Source organism: Bufo gargarizans, chromosome 3 (assembly GCF_014858855.1).
Source record: "Bufo gargarizans isolate SCDJY-AF-19 chromosome 3, ASM1485885v1, whole genome shotgun sequence".
Lineage (NCBI taxonomy): Eukaryota > Metazoa > Chordata > Amphibia > Anura > Bufonidae > Bufo > Bufo gargarizans.
This window is the reverse complement of record NC_058082.1, coordinates 505,481,497-505,500,786: the sequence shown is the minus strand read 5'-3', so window position 1 is coordinate 505,500,786 and position 19,290 is coordinate 505,481,497. Positions and strand designations below refer to the sequence as shown.

The 19,290-nt window shown below is 44.5% G+C and overlaps 1 protein-coding gene across 1 annotated transcript in view; it reads right to left on the bottom strand.

The window, feature by feature from the left end:
• SLC15A5 (solute carrier family 15 member 5) overlaps positions 1-19,290 on the bottom strand; it is a 37,501-nt gene that overhangs the window by 7,384 nt on the left and 10,827 nt on the right. The window contains exons 4-5 of the mRNA XM_044285790.1: positions 3,684-3,900; positions 2,777-2,963 (exon numbers count right to left, since the gene is read on the bottom strand). Coding sequence (XP_044141725.1) covers positions 2,777-2,963; positions 3,684-3,900 — 404 coding nt within the window. The remainder of the gene's footprint in view (positions 1-2,776; positions 2,964-3,683; positions 3,901-19,290) is intronic.

Here is a 19,290-nt window from a genome sequence, read left to right as displayed (position 1 = left end):
CCGAGGTCCAGGCTGCCCAGTCTGAGGCACCTGCCCGTTGTCCCTCCGGGAAGTTGTTCGTGCCTCCTGAGCTACGTCACAAACTCTTTAAGGAACATCATGATACGGTTCTTGCTGGTCACCCCGGGAGTAGAGCCACGGTAGATCTCATTGCTCAGAGATTTTGGTGGCCGGCTCTTCGTAAGTCTGTGGAGGGTTTTGTGGCGGCTTGTGAGACGTGCGCTCGCGCTAAGGTCCCTCGTTCACGACCTTCAGGTTCCCTTCTCCCGTTACCCATACCTTCCCGTCCTTGGACACACCTGTCCATGGACTTTATCACGGATCTTCCTCGTTCCTCGGGGAAGTCGGTGATCCTGGTGGTCGTGGACCGTTTTAGCAAGATGGCTCATTTCGTTCCTTTCCCTGGTTTACCCAATGCTAAAACGTTGGCGCAAGCTTTTGTCGATCATATTGTTAAATTGCACGGCATTCCCTCTGAGATTGTTTCCGATAGAGGCACGCAGTTTGTGTCCAGGTTCTGGAAGGCTTTCTGTTCTCGCCTGGGGGTTCGGCTGTCCTTCTCTTCTGCTTTTCACCCGCAGTCGAATGGTCAGACTGAGCGCCTCAATCAGAATCTGGAGACATATTTGCGCTGTTTTGTGGCAGAGAACCAGGAGGATTGGTGTTCATTTCTCCCTCTTGCTGAGTTTGCTTTGAACAACCGTCGTCAGGAATCTTCTGATAAGTCACCATTTTTTGGTGCATATGGGTTCCATCCGCAGTTTGGGACATTCTCGGGAGGGGCTCTTTCTGGTTTACCTGAGGAGGAGAGATTTTCCTCGTCTTTGTCTACCATTTGGCAAAAGATTCAGAGTAATCTCAGAAAGATGAGTGAGAAGTATAAGCGTGTGGCTGATAAGAGACGTGTGCCTGGTCCGGACCTGAATGTGGGTGATCTGGTGTGGTTGTCTACAAGAAATATTAAACTGAAGGTTCCCTCCTGGAAATTGGGTCCCAAGTTTATTGGGCCTTATAAAATTTTGTCAGTCATCAATCCTGTTGCCTTCCGCCTTGATCTTCCACGGGTTTGGAAGATACATAATGTATTTCACAGATCTCTCTTAAAACCATATGTCCAGCCCACGGTACCTTCCTCTTTGCCTCCTCCTCCGATTTTGGTTGATGGCAATCTGGAGTTTGAGGTTTCCAGAATTGTGGACTCTCGCATTGTCCGCGGTTCTCTTCAGTACCTCGTTCATTGGAAGGGTTATGGTCCTGAGGAGAGGATGTGGGTTCCGATGTCGGACATTAAAGCCACTCGCCTTATCAGGGCATTTCATAGGGCTCATCCTGGGAAGGTGGGTCCTGGGTGTCCGGAGTCCACCCGTAGAGGGGGGGGTACTGTCACTACCAGAGCTTTGAGACGTTCTCACAGCTCTGTGTCTCCACCCCTGTGATGATGTCACTTAGAGTTTGGAGGTATTCTCACTGTTCTGTTTCTCCGCCCCTGTTGTGAGGTCTTTACTCCCAGCTGTCTCTCCTGATTTCCCTGCCTTTAAATCACCCCTCCTCCTATTGCAGGGCGTGGATTATATTTCTCTTTTCAGTTGTAGCTCTGCCTTGAGTATCTTCACTTCTTTAGCTACTAGTTCTCTGGACCTGTGTTCTGCTGCTGCAAGCACTCCGGATATTGCCAGCGGCCCTTGGATCCGTCTTCTCTGCGGTTGCAGCTTCATCAGCTAAGTGTGCAGACTTTGTTGTGTACCTGGTGATTTCCTGACTGGATCTGAGGTGGCCCCGGTTCCCTCCATATTCTGAGCAGGGCATCGGTGGCCGTGCCCCTTCCACTATTGTAGGGGTTACAGGGCTCATCAGTCTAAGGTACGCGGGCATGCCTCGTTCCACCATTTGGATCCGGGCATGTGCTTTAGCAGCATAGGGAGAGTGTTGAGGGTCTGACAGGGGTCACTCTTTCTCTTCCCTAGTTTGGGGTCCGGTCAGTAGCTCTTCTTACTGTGTATGCTCTGGTTACCCTTAAACAGCCGTGACACATACTTTAGAGACATCTGCTAAGTAGCTATACCCTGTAGCTGGGTACTTGAAGTGCTGAGATTCAGAGAAATACAGAAAAAGGGAGAGAGATATATGTTTTGCACCCCTGTGACTGAATGGAGAGTAAAAGTTCAGATACTGGAAGTCTGACTCAGAGAGATAACATCCAGGCCTGTCAACCACATTTGCAGCCTGTAAAACTTTAAGAACTGTGGAAACTGCATTACATGTGAGATCTGTCAGGCCATGAATAATCTGAACTGCGAGTATGTATATGTGCACCGCGCCACTATTACCTCCAGTAGAGAACTGGCATTTGTTTCACAAAACCAGCCTTGCTATTGCATGCAAATGGCATACGTAGAAAAAGTACTCCAAGTGACTGTTCCAGCTTTAAGGGGCTGATCTATAGATCTATAAATTGATGAAGTTGTGTGACACTGCAGAGATATCAGAAGAAGGAGCAGGAACTGTATTAGATGTATACAAACCAGGTCTAGCCCAAACCCCCACTATTACCATTTTCATGGACATGGAACATAATTCTTCCTCCAGGAACCGTAAGAACTGTAATCTCCATGAAACCTGGGACCCACAGACTTTATAATGGATTATGATTTTGTTTATCGATGTTGCTGAGTATAATTCAGTAAATCTTATGTGTTATTATATTGATATCAGTGCTGTTATCATGTCATCAGAGGACACTTTTCCTGGCCAGATGACCATTCGTGATGGGACTCACCTATGGCCATGCAGGGTAGCTGCCTGTAACCTCGTTTGTAGAACAGGAAGGAATGGACTCTCTCCAGACAAGGAGCCAGAAGAATGACTGGGATGATACTTATGACTTTCATGGCAGCGATGGGCAGCAGGAACCCGTTGAGACTTAGGTTAGAGTTCATAGACTGAATAAAATATCCAGATGAAGCCTGAGCAAGAAGACATAAAACTGAGTAGCTTTGGTGGCCAATGGCCATTATGTTAGATTATGATTACTGCAGGCTCCTAGGAAAGTTTGTGGTCTATAGCCTTGGGTTAAGACAGGGAGTAGACAAAATCACCCCCTCTAGCTAATGGTGTAGTGGGCACTAAGGGGGAGATTTATCAAAACTGGTGTAAAGGAAAACTGACTTAGTTGCCCATAGCAACCAATCAGCTTGATCCTTTCATTTTCCAAAGGAGCTCTGAAAAATGAAAGGTGGAATCTGATTGGTTGCTATGGGCAATTAAGTCAGTTTTTTCTTTACACCACCTTTGATAAATCTCCCCCTAAGGCTACATGCACACGAACGCATTTTGTTTCCGTGTCCGTTCCATTTTTTTACGGATTGGATGAGGACCCATACATTTCAATGGGTCTGCAAAAAATGTGGACAGCACACTATGTGCTGTCCGCATCCGTATGTCCGTTCCTCAGCCCCACAAAAATATAGAGCATGTCCTATTCTTGTCCGTTTTGTAATAAGAGATGCCAAAAGGACATCATCCGTATTTTTTTTGCGGATCAGCAAAACCTATACAGTCGTGCAAATGTAGCCTAAGGCTGTAGCTACACCGAATGTAGCAGGAGGCATATGGAGGTACAGTTGGGGACATAGACATCTATTTCTGCCTCCTTCATTCTTAACCCTCATTTCCATGTCACTCACCTGAGCAGTACATATTCTGTACAGAACCTGCAAAACAAAAAGTGGGAGGAGCCTGAGCAGCACCTTAGCATTTTCCACATGGGACACGCTGTAACGGCCACCATTATATTCCTTAGCACGATCTATCCAGCTGGAGACCTGTCCCCCGACATGACGGTAATGAATGCAGCACATCCTTCCAGCATTTACAAACACACCAAGCGTTGTGCCAAGAGAACTGACTGCAAGAGACAAACATTTCTACCATTAATATAACACACAGGAACGTCCAGATATCCGATATTACAGGCAGAGGTGGAAAGCAGCAGCCACACCACTCACTGACACACATGTAAATGAACAAAAATGGAGAAACCATTGACTCCCTATAACAGAACCATTTGGGACAATAGAAGAAAAAAATCAAGATCTGGGAAAAGGGAAAATGGCTGAGTAGCGTGAATGGCCTTAAAGTGCATCTGTCAGCAGGTTTGTACCTATGACACTGGCTGACCTGTTACATGTGCACTTGGCACCTGAAGGCATCTGTGTTGGTCCCATGTTCATATGTGCCTGCATTTCTGAGAAAAATGATGTTTTAATATATGCAAATGAGCCTCTAGGAGCAACAGGGGCGTTGCCGTTACATCTAGAGCAGGCATCCTCAAACTGCGGCCCTCCAGCTGTTGTAAAACTACAACTCCCAGAATGCCCTGCTGTAGGCTGATACCTGTAGGCTGTTCGGGAATACTGGGAGTTGTAGTTTTGCAACAGCTGGAGGGCCGCAGTTTGAGAATGCTTGATCTAGAGACTCAGCTTTCTTTGCAACTGCCACGTCCTCTCCACTTTTTCATGGTCAGATGTGATGAGGTTTTCACTGCTTTGCCCTGTTAATGAAAGTGCTGTCAGCACGGCAGTTCCAGAGAGAGCGGAGCCTCTAGGTGTAACGGCAACACCCACGTTATTCCCACAGGCTAATTTGCATATATTAAAATCAATTTTCTAAGCAATGTGGGCACATATGAACATGGAACCAACGCAAATGGATTCAGCTGCCAAGTGCACATGTAACAGACCAGCCAGTTTGATAGCTACAAATCTGCTGACAGATGCCCCTTTACTACTCGTCTTATTGGTTGGATGGATGAGGTTGTCTTATTGGTTGGATGGATGATGTTGTGTCTTATTGGTTGGATGGATGCATAAAACAGTTGAGTCCGTGTCCTGCTTTTAGTCAAATACATACAGGCAGGTCCATAAATATTGGGACATCGACACAATTCTAAAATTTTTGGCTCTATACACCACCACAATGGATTTAAATTAAACTAACAAGATGTGCTTTAACTGCAGACTGTCAGCTTTAATTTGAGGGTATTTACATCCAAATCAGGTGAACGGTGTAGGAATTACAACAGTTTGCATATGTGCCTCCCACTTGTTAAGGGACCAAAAGTAATGGGACAATTCGTTTCTCAGCTGTTCCATGGCCAGGTGTGTGTTATTCCCTCATTATCCCAATTACAATGAGCAGATAAGAGGTCCAGAGTTCATTTCAAGTGTGCTATTTGCATTTGGAATCTGTTGCTGTCAACTCTCAAGATAGGATCCAAAGAGCTGTCACTATCAGTGAAGCAAGCCATCATTAGGCTGAAAAAACACAACAAACCCATCAGCAAGATAGCAAAAACATTAGGCGTGGCCAAAACAACTGTTTGGAACATTCTTAAAAAGAAGGAACGCACCGGTGAGCTCAGCAACACCAAAAGACCTGGAAGACCACGGAAAAAAACTGTGGTGGATGACCGAAGAATTCTTTCCCTGGTGAAGAAAGAACAAGAACACTCTCCAGAAGGTAGGTGTATGTGTGTTAAAGTCAACAATCAAGAGAAGACTTCACCAGAGTGAATACAGAGGGTTCACACAAGATGTAAACCATTGGTGAGCCTCAAAAACAGGTAGGCCAGATTAGAGTTTGCCAAACGACATCTAAAAAAGCCTTCACAGTTCTGGAACAACATCCTATGGACAGATGAGACCAAGATCAACTTGTACCAGAGTGATGGGAAGAGAAGAGTATGGAGAAGGAAAGGAACTGCTCATGATCCTAAGCATACCACCTCATCAGTGAAGCATGGTGGTGGTAGTGTCATGGCGTGGGCATGTATGGCTGCCAATGAAACTGGTTGTCTTGTATTTATTGATGATGTGGCTGCTGACAAAAGCAGCAGGATGAATTCTGAAGTGTTTTGGGCAATATTATCTTCTCATATTCAGCCAAATGCTTCAGAACTCATTGGACGGCGCTTCACAGTGCAGATGGACAATGGCCCAAAGCATACTGCAAAAGCAACCAAAGAGTTTTTTAAAGGGAAAGAAGTGGAATGTTATGCAATGGCCAAGTCAATCACCTGAGCTGAATCCGATTGAGCATGCATTTCACTTGCTGAAGACAAAACTGAAGGGAAAATGCCCCAAGAACAAGCAGGAACTGAAGACAGTTGCAGTAGAGGCCTGTCAGAGCATCACCAGGGATGAAACCCAGTGTCTGGTGATGTCTATGCGTTCCAGACTTCAGGCTGCAATTGACTGCAAAGGATTTGCAACCAAGTATTAAAAAGTGAAAGTTTGATTTATGATTATTATTCTGTCCCATTACTTTTGGTCCCTTAACAAGTGGGAGGCACATATGCAAACTGTTGTAATTCCTACACCGTTCACCTGATTTGGATGTAAATACCCTCAAATTAAAGCTGACAGTCTGCAGTTAAAGCACATCTTGTTTGTTTTATTTAAAATCCATTGTGGTGGTGTATAGAGCGAAAAATGTTAGAATTGTGTAGATGTCCCAATATTTATGGACCTGACTGTAATTCTGCTTCGTCTTATTGGAAAGATGAGGAAGCATCTTCTTATTGGTTGCCTGTTATGGGCTGCATCTTCTTATTAGCAACTGGGGCTACAGAGTCTCAGTCCATAGGGTTAAACTATGCCCCCTACAGAAAAATAAACCAGTAGCAACTACCTTACTCTAGATAGTGAGAAGAAATACAATTTTCAGTGACTCTCAATTCACATTAGAGGAAAAACACAGCATCTCATAGTCCTGAGACTTGCCACTCCACAATCTGCAACGAGATGAATGGCAGCTTAGCAGCAAGTAGATAACCAGTTCTCCTGTGCTAATCCATACAGTTGCCTAGTGTAGTTGGTATTCTCTGGAGGCTGGAGCCATGCAGTCCGGTTTTCTTGCAGTGTTAGTGCTATGAGAATAAAGGAGACCCATAGTGCAGAACTCGATTCAAGGATAACATTGAAGGTTTTATTATACTAGGAGTTAAAAGCATTTGTACTTATCACATAAAAACATCTCATACTATCCATGCCCGACCGAGGTTTCACCGCACCGCGGCTTCTTCCGGGGCATTAGTAGCATATGCAAACAGAACCAATATATAGCCACCCATTAGAAATATCTATATCGTAATAAAATAGAACGTATTAAAATAAAACGCAATGGAGGTCATTTCTCATGCGCGTCTGTTTTTTAGAGTGTTATTAGACCGGCATAGTGGATTAGCCTGTCAGTATTTTGCATAGTATTTATAAGGAGTCGCACAGCAGGTGATGAGTTAGGCGAGGTGTCTTTGTGTTTGTCAGGGCGACGGTGGATAGTGTACAATTAGACTACTCATTAGTCGGCTCATAAATAAGGCGCAAAAGTGTGGCAAAAAGTCGCAGCTATATACACGTTTTATATTTGTGAAAAGACGCATGTCTACCAGACAATGCAACTTTTTAAATAACATTGTTGCGCAGCCCCACAAAAAGCAGACAAACATAACCAATGGGGTAATTTATCAAACTGGTGTATAGTAGAACTGGCTTAGTTGCCCATAGCAACCTATCATGATTCCACCTTTCATTTTGGATAGCTTGTTTTGGAAAATGAAAGGAGGAATCAGATTTTTTGCTATGTGCAACTAAGGCAGTTCTACTTTACACCAGTTTGATAAATTACCTCCTAAGGCTACTTACACACTTGTGGTAGAGTGATCCGGCAAGCAGTTCTGTCGCCGAAACTGCCCGCCGGATCCGGCAAAATGTATGCCAGCTGATGGCATTTGTAAGACTGATCAGGATCCTGCTGAAAAATGCATTGAAATGCCATATCCGTCTTTCCAGGGTCATCCAGCAAAACAGATCCGGCATTTATTTTTTTCACCCTTTTTTCGGTCTGTGCATGCAAGGCATTCAGGCAAGTCTTCAGTTTTTTTGGCCGGAGATAAAACCATAGCATGCTGCGGTTTTATCTTTTGCCTGATCAGTCCAAATGACTGAACTGAAGACATCCTGATGCATCCTGAACAGTTTACTCTCCATTCAGAATGCATGGGGATATACCTGATCAGTTATTTTCTGGCATTGAAGCCTTTTGACGGAACTCAATGCCGGAAAAGAAAAACGCTAGTGTGAAAGTACTCTAACCCTGGGTTCACACCTCAGCGTTCGCGATGGAGCGCTCTGTATGCGCGATTGTACGGGCGTTTACAATCGCGCATACAGAGACAAGCGAACGCCCATTGTTGCGCGTTCCCGAAAGTCTATGTATGCGACAAAACGCCCCAAAGAAGCTCAAGAACTTTTTTGAGCGTCGGGCGTTTTACAGCGCGATCATACGCGCTGTAAAACGCCCAGGTGAGAACCATTTCCATAGGGAAGCATTGGTTTCTCCTTGTTGAGCGTTTTACAGCGTGTAGGAACGCGCTGTAAAACGCTCAGGTGTGAACTTAGGGTAAGTCTTTCCTGGAGTGGAGTAAAAATAAGACTCATTTTATGTCATACTTAAAAGCGCACCTACATAAATAGGCACACAAAACACACAACTAGCCACACCCTCACCATGAAACTGTCTAACAAGTCTAAAAAAAAACTCCAAAACAGGCATAGCATCATTAGTAAATGTGGCTAAAACAAGTAGTCTGTCCAAACAAGGTAAAATTGGACAAAAACAGGCTCAGACCACGATAATAAATGACCCACAACATATACTAGATTAGACACACTTCCTCATACCTCACATTTCAAAATTTATTCTCAAATTTTTTTGTGATATTTTTACATTTTCCGTTCTCATCGTGACCTAATCAGTTGAGCATTCTACTGCCCTGACTCAGAACCAGCATTTTATTATTTAATTTTCTCACATGGGTAAAGTTACACCTCGACCCATAACTTTATATATTTTCTCCCTGTGCTATCAGCATCTTGAGACGCCAGCAATAAAGGCCAAAAAGTCCACCAGTAGTGGTTGCTTCCACGATGTCTAATCACTCCTCTTCCTTTCACGTCATGTCATCTGACTGCTTCTACCCTATCCTCATACTGTACATGACTGCTAGAAATAAGCGAAGTTTTGGAAAATCCGATTTTACAAAAAAATTTGCTTAGTGACAAATTACTTCGTCAGGAAGTGCATTTTTTTGTAAGTAGCGGGTGCAATGAAAGTGAGCTACAATAGCGCAGCTCCCCATAATTGTACCCCTCAGATGCCGTGATCATATATGATCTGAGAGTAAAAACTGTGTAAAAGTAACAGAAGGAGAAATGTAATCACACTGCCATCTTGCTTGAAGATCTGACTTTGTCACGCTGGCCGGTGTACGGGATTTCGGCCGAGATCTTCAATCAAGATGGCGGTGGCCGGCCCGTCGCAAGCAAATGGAGGAGATAAGTATGATTTTTTTTTTTTACACTATTTTAGGTAAAATCGATTCGTTACCACGAAGCACGAGGACATTTATCCTGAAATCTGGATCGAATTCCCCTTCCACTGTAATGATTGGCTATCTATACACTACGTGCAGAATTATTAGGCAAATGAGTATTTTGACCACATCATCCTCTTTATGCATGTTGTCTTACTCCAAGCTGTATAGGCTCGAAAGCCTACTACCAATTAAGCATATTAGGTGATGTGCATCTCTGTAATGAGAAGGGGTGTGGTCTAATGACATCAACACCCTATATCAGGTGTGCATAATTATTAGGCAACTTCCTTTCCTTTGGCAAAATGGGTCAAAAGAAGGACTTGACAGGCTCAGAAAAGTCAAAAATAGTGAGATATCTTGCAGAGGGATGCAGCACTCTTAAAATTGCAAAGCTTCTGAAGCGTGATCATCGAACAATCAAGCGTTTCATTCAAAATAGTCAACAGGGTCGCAAGAAGCGTGTGGAAAAACCAAGGCGCAAAATAACTGCCCATGAACTGAGAAAAGTCAAGCGTGCAGCTGCCAAGATGCCACTTGCCACCAGTTTGGCCATATTTCAGAGCTGCAACATCACTGGAGTGCCCAAAAGCACAAGGTGTGCAATACTCAGAGACATGGCCAAGGTAAGAAAGGCTGAAAGACGACCACCACTGAACAAGACACACAAGCTGAAACGTCAAGACTGGGCCAAGAAATATCTCAAGACTGATTTTTCTAAGGTTTTATGGACTGATGAAATGAGAGTGAGTCTTGATGGGCCAGATGGCTGGATTGGTAAAGGGCAGAGAGCTCCAGTCCGACTCAGACGCCAGCAAGGTGGAGGTGGAGTACTGGTTTGGGCTGGTATCATCAAAGATGAGCTTGTGGGGCCTTTTTGGGTTGAGGATGGAGTCAAGCTCAACTCCCAGTCCTACTGCCAGTTTCTGGAAGACACCTTCTTCAAGCAGTGGTACAGGAAGAAGTCTGCAAGGTAAGAAAAACATGATTTTCATGCAGGACAATGCTCCATCACACGCGTCCAAGTACTCCACAACGTGGCTGGCAAGAAAGGGTATAAAAGAAGAAAATCTAATGACATGGCCTCCTTGTTCACCTGATCTGAACCCCATTGAGAACCTGTGGTCCATCATCAAATGTGAGATTTACAAGGAGGGAAAACAGTACACCTCTCTGAACAGTGTCTGGGAGGCTGTGGTTGCTGCTGCACGCAATGTTGATGGTGAACAGATCAAAACACTGACAGAATCCATGGATGGCAGGCTTTTGAGTGTCCTTGCAAAGAAAGGTGGCTATATTGGTCACTGATTTGTTTTTGTTTTGTTTTTGAATGTCAGAAATGTATATTTGTGAATGTTGAGATGTTATATTGGTTTCACTGGTAAAAATAAATAATTGAAATGGGTATATATTTGTTTTTTGTTAAGTTGCCTAATAATTATGTACAGTAATAGTCACCTGCACACACAGATATCCCCCTAAAATAGCTAAAACTAAAAACAAACTAAAAACTACTTCCAAATATATTCAGCTTTGATATTAATGAGTTTTTTGGGTTCATTGAGAACATGGTTGTTGTTCAATAATAAAATTAATCCTCAAAAATACAACTTGCCTAATAATTCTGCACTCCCTGTATGCAAAGTAACAATTACTCCAAACCCAATCTATTCCCATGGTCACATGATTCTTGTTATCTAAACAGCTATTAGGCATTGACAGATGAGATGTAATACACCCCATCAGTGTCCATAAACAGATAACTCCCATTTGTTCCACCTACAATACAATTCTCGAGATTATTCGCTAAATTTGGTTTTTGAACATGAAAAATATATTGAATATGAATAAGCCATAAAACTAAAACATGTCTAATCTTTAAGGAAACATTTTATTTTGAAATCTATATTTAAAGGAAATCTGTCACCTCCTTGGAGTGCTATTAGGAGGAATATTACATGAATAGTACTGCTCCTGTTGAGTCTGGATCACAAATTTATATGTTCATACTCCCCTTTTTTCCATTGGTGTGTGCCTACAAAGTGCCACTGTAATACACTCATTGACAAAAAAAAAAAACTGATAGAAATGTACAACTTAGCATGCAGTTATGTCTAAAGCTTGATTTACATGGCCTGATGGTAGGGCTGATTATTGGGAACAAATGTTCCTACGAATGCTCATTCTTAATAATCTGCCCATCTAAAGGTGCTGCAGATCACCTGATGAGCAAGCAAAAATGCTCATTCATCGGGTGAAATGATCTGAGGTGTGGACACCTCAATCATAGTTTCCCAGGATCGTCTAAACAGCACCCTCCTGCCCAGGACCAATGATTTTGTATGGGGACGAGCAATAGCAGCAGCGATCCCTCATCCTCATACTGTGGAGGTGATCGCTGCGTGTAAATGCAGCACTTTACTTTCACTTACAAGCAGTCGATTGTCAGGAAGGAACACTTCTTTCCCAACAATCTGCTACTCCTCCCAGCATCTAAATGCACATTAAGGCCTCTTGCACACGACCGTATGGCTTTTTCAGTATTTTGCGGATCCACAAAAAATATCGATCATGTCCATGTGCATTCTGTTTTTTGCGGAACGGAACAGCTGGCCCCTGAGAGAACAGTACTATCCTTGTCCGTTATGCGGACAATAATAGGACATGTTCTATCTTTGAACGGAACAGAAATATGGAAACGGAAGGCATACGGAGTACCTTCCGTTTGTTTTGCGGATCCATTGAAATGAATGGTTCCGTATACGGAACGCAAAAAAAACAGGATGGAAACGGAATAAATAAAATGTTCATGTGCAAGAGGCCTAAGGCAGATATGTAAATGATTACATGTGTGATCTGATTAGACACTGGGTCTTGCCACAAAAAGGCCTAAAGGGGCTTCCCCCACTGTCCTATTAAAATGCTATTAGACCCTACTATTGACTAGTGTGTCTGTAGTACCCTGGAGCAAGGGTACTTTAGAGTATGGTCGTTTGTGGACATTTGCCCCAATTCCTACTATGCAAAGCCATCAACTCCCTACTTATTTCACTTTGAAGGGTTAACTTGCTTTGTGATTTATGCCATTGTTAACACCGATGCTGTTTTACACTATTTAACTGCATTTTATGCTATGTTATATTATATGTAATATATCCTATTCATTTGCACTGTTATTGCACTGTATTTGCACTGCACTGTGGAAAGGAATATACAGCAAGCAGCATTCTGAGAGACTTTGGGACTTTTTACCTATGCACTGAGAAGCTAGTAAATTTCAACAGTTACCAATAGAGAATATGCAGAGTTGAGTTTTGGAGGAAAAAAACTGACACTGTGAACTTTTGACCCCTTTGTCTGGTTAAGCTGTATATAGACTGTTGTTTATGTCTCAAAACAGCTTAGTCATTCCCACTGACTTGTATTGAGGCTCAGTACAAGTTTGTGGCAGACTGCTATTGCAACAATGTTTCTGTTAGACTGTGCTTCTTCACTACACCCCTACTAGTAGGGTCTAGTTAGCTAGAAACTGTATAAAGGTGGAGAAGTCAGAGCTGTTAGTTGTCTGCAGATAGGGACCAGTGTTCAGTAGGAGAGACTCTGCTACACTGAACCAGTGACCAGAATAAGATGCTGAGACGGGGATACTTTGCCACAGACCCTGAGTCACTAACCATTTGACCAGAGAGCCATCCGGACTACTGACGCAGAGACTATGGGCCACCAGTCCTTTGGCCAGGGTACCAACCTTCAGAGAATGAAAGGGACAATTAGCTCAGGCCTTTCCTCAGCATGAAACCTTCTTCTGCTCGGGAGGAGACTGGAGAATCTAGCAAAATTCATTGCCTACATTGTTTTGCACTTGAGTTTTTCCAGCAAAGAAGCACACTGGTTCATTGCAAACCTTGCCTCCCTGGAATTATCTTCTATTGGGGTGCACCACATCTTACCATTCCCTCTGGAGAGCAGCAACACGTGACTCCTCGACGATGTCTGGGGGACCCAGCGTAGCCTTTGGGTCATCCCAAACACATCCATGGCATGTCTCTTGGTAAGAGATCATTGACCTCTAAATATGCCTCTATGATGCACTCAAAGACATTTTACCTAAAATGCAGACTTTGAGAGGGGGCATACCATCAGTCTGAGAGTAGCAGGATGGTCATTTCAATGAACTGCCTGCCATCTAGGAAATTATGAACAAGCTGTTAGGAAGTGAGTGAGGGCGCACACACACACCAAGAACAGGATCCTAATGGCCCAGACAGACCACTGGTAGAGAGGATCATTTGATTTGCTGACAAGCACAAACAGCTCCCACAGTTTTGTTGTCCACCAGCAAGACACAGGTGGCACCTTCATTACACACCCCTTTCTCTGCTCGGGACATTTCCAGGCACTAAGCAGAAGGAAATGTGGTGTCCTGGCGTACAGCAGTCGAATGGAGTGAGTATGAACATGAGCAATGAGGACTCAGCAATAGTGCTAATAGTGCTCCAGAAAGATGACAGGGTATATATATTAGATTTTTGTTTTAATTTTCAATGTCACTATCTATATTTGAGAAATAATATTTGAAATCTTGCACTTTTCATACTGGCCACTATGCCTAATAATATGTTGAGACTTCCTGTTCTGTGTTGGTAACTTTTCAGCAGCCATCTCATTACCATCACAGACAGAATTACAATGACAGATATCCCCTATACAGTGGCGTACCGCCCATAGAGGCAGACCACGCCACTGCTATGGGGCCCACGGCACTAGGGGGCCCGTAGCGCAGCGAAGGCCCCGCCCACACTATTTGGCCCCGCCCACTCATGGCCTGCTGCAGCCGGCTATGCGGCTGCTTTTCTCCCCAGGGCCCAGCCCACACATCAACTTATCTTCTGCAATCGCCCCGCCCCCCCCCCCCTGACCTGACCTCCTCCTGACCGTATCTGCCGGAATCAGCATCAAACACCAGCCTGCATGTGGCGCTTGTGCCGCTGGCCAATCAGCACAAGGCAACTCTGTTGAGGCAGCTGCTGATTGGCCAGTGGCACAAGGGGGCGGGCGGGAGAATCGGCTCGAACTTCGCCGTTGGCCCTTCACCAGAGTCAGTGCCTGAGCTGAGGAGAGAGAGGGAGTCCGGAGGAAGATTCTGAACTCTGAAGCAGTGAGTAGTACTGTGAGTGAGCACTGAGCAGTGCACCGGTTGTGTCCCTGGCTGGGGCTGGCCTGAACTTGAGTCTTGAAGTAAGTCACTAGTCTCAGACTCAGTCAAGTGAAGTACCGTTCGTTCGTCCCTGCCGTGTCACTGCCGGCTGCACTCCCTGCAGCAGTGCCTGGCCCGGCCGACTAGTCCAAATTCCAAATATATTATAGCACAATGTACCCAGAGATATTTAATTACCACTACTGACTCATGGAACCCCAGAAATAGTGCCCCGGCCCCCAACCATCATGGCTGATGTCCCATGTGACAGGTCCCAAAAATCTAGCAGATGTCCTGATTAAAGGGAATCTGTCACTAGCAATTTACCCCAATTTTTTTTCCATGAATCCATGTTTAACAGAGTACCTTTTTTCCATCTGTCTTGTTCTTTTGATTGTGAGTCTTGTAATTTCTTCAAAAAATCGATTCTTATGATATGTAAATGACGCTGTAAGGAGCCCTGAGGGGCGTTATTCTTTCTCCACGGTGCCCAGGAACGCCCCTCTGAAGTGCCGTGCCCGGCTAAATTTGAAAACTAATAACGCCTCCAAGACAAGTTCATCTAAGGCTGCTTTCACACTAGCGTTCGCTGGTCCGCTCGTGAGCTCCGTTTGAAGGAGCTCACGAGCGGACCCGAACGCAGCCGTCCAGCCCTGATGCAGTCTGAATGGAGGCGGATCCGCTCAGACTGCATCAGTCTGGCGGCGTTCAGCCTCCGCTCCGCTCGCCTCCGCACGGACAGGCGGACAGCTGAACGCTGCTTGCAGCGTTCGGGTGTCCGCCTGGCCGTTCGGAGGCGTGCGGATCCGTGCGGATCCGTCCAGACTTTCAATGTAAGTCAATGGGGACAGATCCGTTTGAAGATGCCACAATGTGGCTCAATCTTCAAGCGGATCCGTCCCCCATTGACTTTACATTGAAAGTCTGGACGGATCCGTACTAGGCTATTTTCACACTTAGCTGTTCTATGCTAAAAATAATGCAGACGGATCCGTTCTGAACGGAGCCTCCGTCTGCATTATTATGAGCGGATCCGTTCAGAACGGATCCGCCCGAACTCTAGTGTGAAAGTAGCCTTAATCGCCTCCCAGAGGCGCGGCTAAGTGCTCAACACCCCCTTCCTCAGCGCCGCGCTCTGCTGCAAACACCCCGATCCTCCTCTCGCCGGCATCCCAAATCCCGCGCAGGCGCAGTGCCGTCAGTCTTCTTATCATAGCGCAGGCAATCACCGGCACTGCGCCTGCGCGGGATTTGGGATGCCGGCGAGAGGAGGATCGGGGTGTTTGCAGCAGAGCGCGGCGCTGAGGAGGGGGGTGTTGAGCACTTAGCCGCGCCTCTGGAGGCGATTTAGATGAACTTGTCTTGGAGGCGTTATTAGTTTTCAAATTTAGCCGGGCACGGCACTTCAGAGGGGCGTTCCTGGGCACCGTGGAGAAAGAATAACGCCCCTCTGGGCTCCTTACAGCGTCATTTACATATCATAAGAATCGATTTTTTGAAGAAATGACAAGACTCACAATCAAAAGAACAAGACAGATGGAAAAAAGGTACTCTGTTAAACATGGATTCATGGAAAAAAAAATTGTGGTAAATTGCTAGTGACAGATTCCCTTTAACAGGGCACCCCAAATAAGGAGACCTGCAGGCTGCAGCAGATATCCCATGTGACAGGTCGCCCCCAGGAAACCCCTAACAGTTTCTGTAGGTCATGTATAAATTTATTTAATGGCGGTGTGGCATAGGAGGAGCCAGGTCAGGAAGTGGGAGGGGCCATGGTGGGTAGTGGGCGGGGTTAAGGGGCCCAATTCAGATTTTTGCTATGGGGCCCAGTGATTTCTATGTACGCCTCTGCCCCTATATATACAATGCATTCAGAAACTCACTTTTTCACATTTTGTTATGTTGCAGCCATGTTCTAAAATAAAAAAAAAACATGTTTCCCCCCATCAATCTGCATCTAATACCCCATAATAAGAAAGTGAAAACAGAATTTTAGAAATGTTTGCTAATTTATTAAGGAAAAACAAAAATTTGGCATGGACATAACTATTCAGATCATTTGCTATGACACTTGAAATTTAGCTCTGGGGGCCTCCCATTTCTTTTGATCTTCTTTGAAATGTTTCTACATCTTGACTGGAGTCTACCTGTGGTAAATTCAGTTGATTGGGCATGATTTGTTAAAACACACTCCTGTCTATATAAGGTCTCACAACTGACAATACATATCAGAGCAAAAACCAAGTCATGAGGAGGAAAGAACTGCCTGTAGAGCTCAGAGACAGGATTGTGTGGAGGCACAGATCTGGAGAAGGGTACAAAAATTGTATGCTTTACTGAAAGTTCCCAAGAGAACAGTGGCCACCATAATTCTTAAATGGAAGATGTTTAAACAACCAAGACTCTTCCTAGAGCTGGCCGCCCCACCAAACTACGTAATCGGTGAGAAGGGACTTAGTAAGGTGACCAAGAACCCAATGATCACTGTGGTTGAGCTCCAAAGATCCTGTGTGCAGAAGGCAAAATTCAACTATCGCTGCAGCACTCCACCAATCTGGGATTTATGGCCAGAAAGAAGCCTTTTCTCAGTAAAAGACTTATTGTTAATGAAAACCTGATCCAAAGTGCTCTGGACGCCCAGACAGGGCCAAAAGTTCTCTTTCCTACAAGACAATGACCCTAAGCACACAGCCAAGACAACACAGAAGTGGCTTAGGGATGGTTCTGTGAATGTCCTTGAGTGGCCCAGCCAGAGCCCTGACCTGAACCCAATCAAATATCTTTGGAGAGACCTGAAAATAGCTGTCCACTGATGGTCCCTATCCAACCTGACAGAGCTTGAGAGGATCCACAGAGGAGAATGGCAGAAAATACCCAAATCCAATTGTGGAAACCTTGTGGCATCATACCCAAGAAGACTGGAGCAGTAGTCGCTTCAAAGTCCTGAGTAAAGGGTCTGAATACTTATGTGAATGCAAGATTTTAGTTTTTCTTTTTCAATAAATTAGCAAAGATTTCAAACATTCTGTTTTCAGTTTGTTCTTATTGAGTATTGCGTACAGAATGATTTGGAAAAACTTGAGTTTTCAATTTTTTTTATTTAAGGCTACTTTTACACTTGTGTTTGGAGCAGATCCGCCTGGTATTTGTACAGACGGATCTGCTCCTATAATGCAAATGATGGTATCCGTTCAGACGGAACCATCTGCATTATATTTTACTAAAAAAGTCTAAGTACAATTTGTATTCAGACGGATCCGTCCAGACTTTACATTGAAAGTCAATGGGGGGCGGATCCGTTTGAAAAATGCACCATATTGTGTCACCTTCGAACGGATCCGCCCCCATTGACTTCCATTGTAACTCTGGACGGATCCGTTTGCCTCCGCACGGCCAGACGGACACCCGAACGCTGCAAGCAGCGTTTGGGTGTCCGCCTGCTGAGCGGAGCGGAGGACAGACGGAGCCATATTGATGCATTCTGAACGGATCCGCATCCACTCAGAATGCATTAGGGCTGGACAGATCCGTTCGGGGCCGCTTGTGAGAGCTTTCAAATGGAACTCACAAGCGGAGCCCCGAACGCTAATGTGAAAGTAGCCTTAGAACAAGGCCACAACATAACAAAATGTGAAAAATTGAAGGAGTCTGAGGACTTTCAAAATGCATTGTAGATAACAAAGGATCCACCATTCACAGCTATCACAGCTTATCTGCTGCCTCCTGACCTCAGCACAAGTCACATAGCATGCCTACCAAAATCTCCCATAGAAGTCGATGTGTTCCCTACAGTTTATTGTGTCTATGGTCCATGTGGCTGCTCTGAAAGAAAAGGAAGATGTCTTGACATATTTTAAGGACTAGTGGCCAATGTGAATTGATTATGATTTTAAGGTTTGTTTTTAAATATACTGTATATTAGGGAGATGGAAAATAAAACAAAATCACCAAAAATTCTACAAAATATTTTCTAAAGACATGTTTCTTTTAACCCTATTGGTGCTAGTGATTTCAGTGTATAAATACAGAAACCTTCCCATGTGTTTAATTTGTCAATAATGACAACCAACTATACACTTCTGTACTACAGAACACCAGTGACTGTCTGTCTGCTGTCTCTTACATAATGTCCTCTCTTTATCTGCAACTGAATCTTTCAAAAACTGAACTACTGGTGTTTTCTCCACCTACTAACCTACCTAAACCTGATATCTCCATCTCAGTGTGTGGCACTACCATAATGCCTATACAGCACGCCCGTTATCTCGGTGCTATGTTTGACACTGATCTTTCCTTTACCTCCTATATTCAATCTCTTGCCCGCTCATGCCGCCTACTCCTTAAAAACATCTCTAGAATCCGCCCTTATCCTACTTTAGAAAAAAAAAAACTCTCATTGTTGTCCTGATCCATTCCTGCCTCGATTACTCATTACTAATTGGTCTCCCCCTCACCATACTTTCCCCTCTCCAATCTATCCAGAATACAGCAGCCAGGCTCATCTATCTGTCTAACTGCTACTCTAATGCCTGTGCCGTGCCATACAATATAGGATTCAATTTAAATTTCTCATCCTCACCCATAAAGCTCTCCACACAGTGCTGCACTCCCTACATCTCTTCCCTCATTTCTGTTTACCATACTACCCATGCTCTCTGTTCAG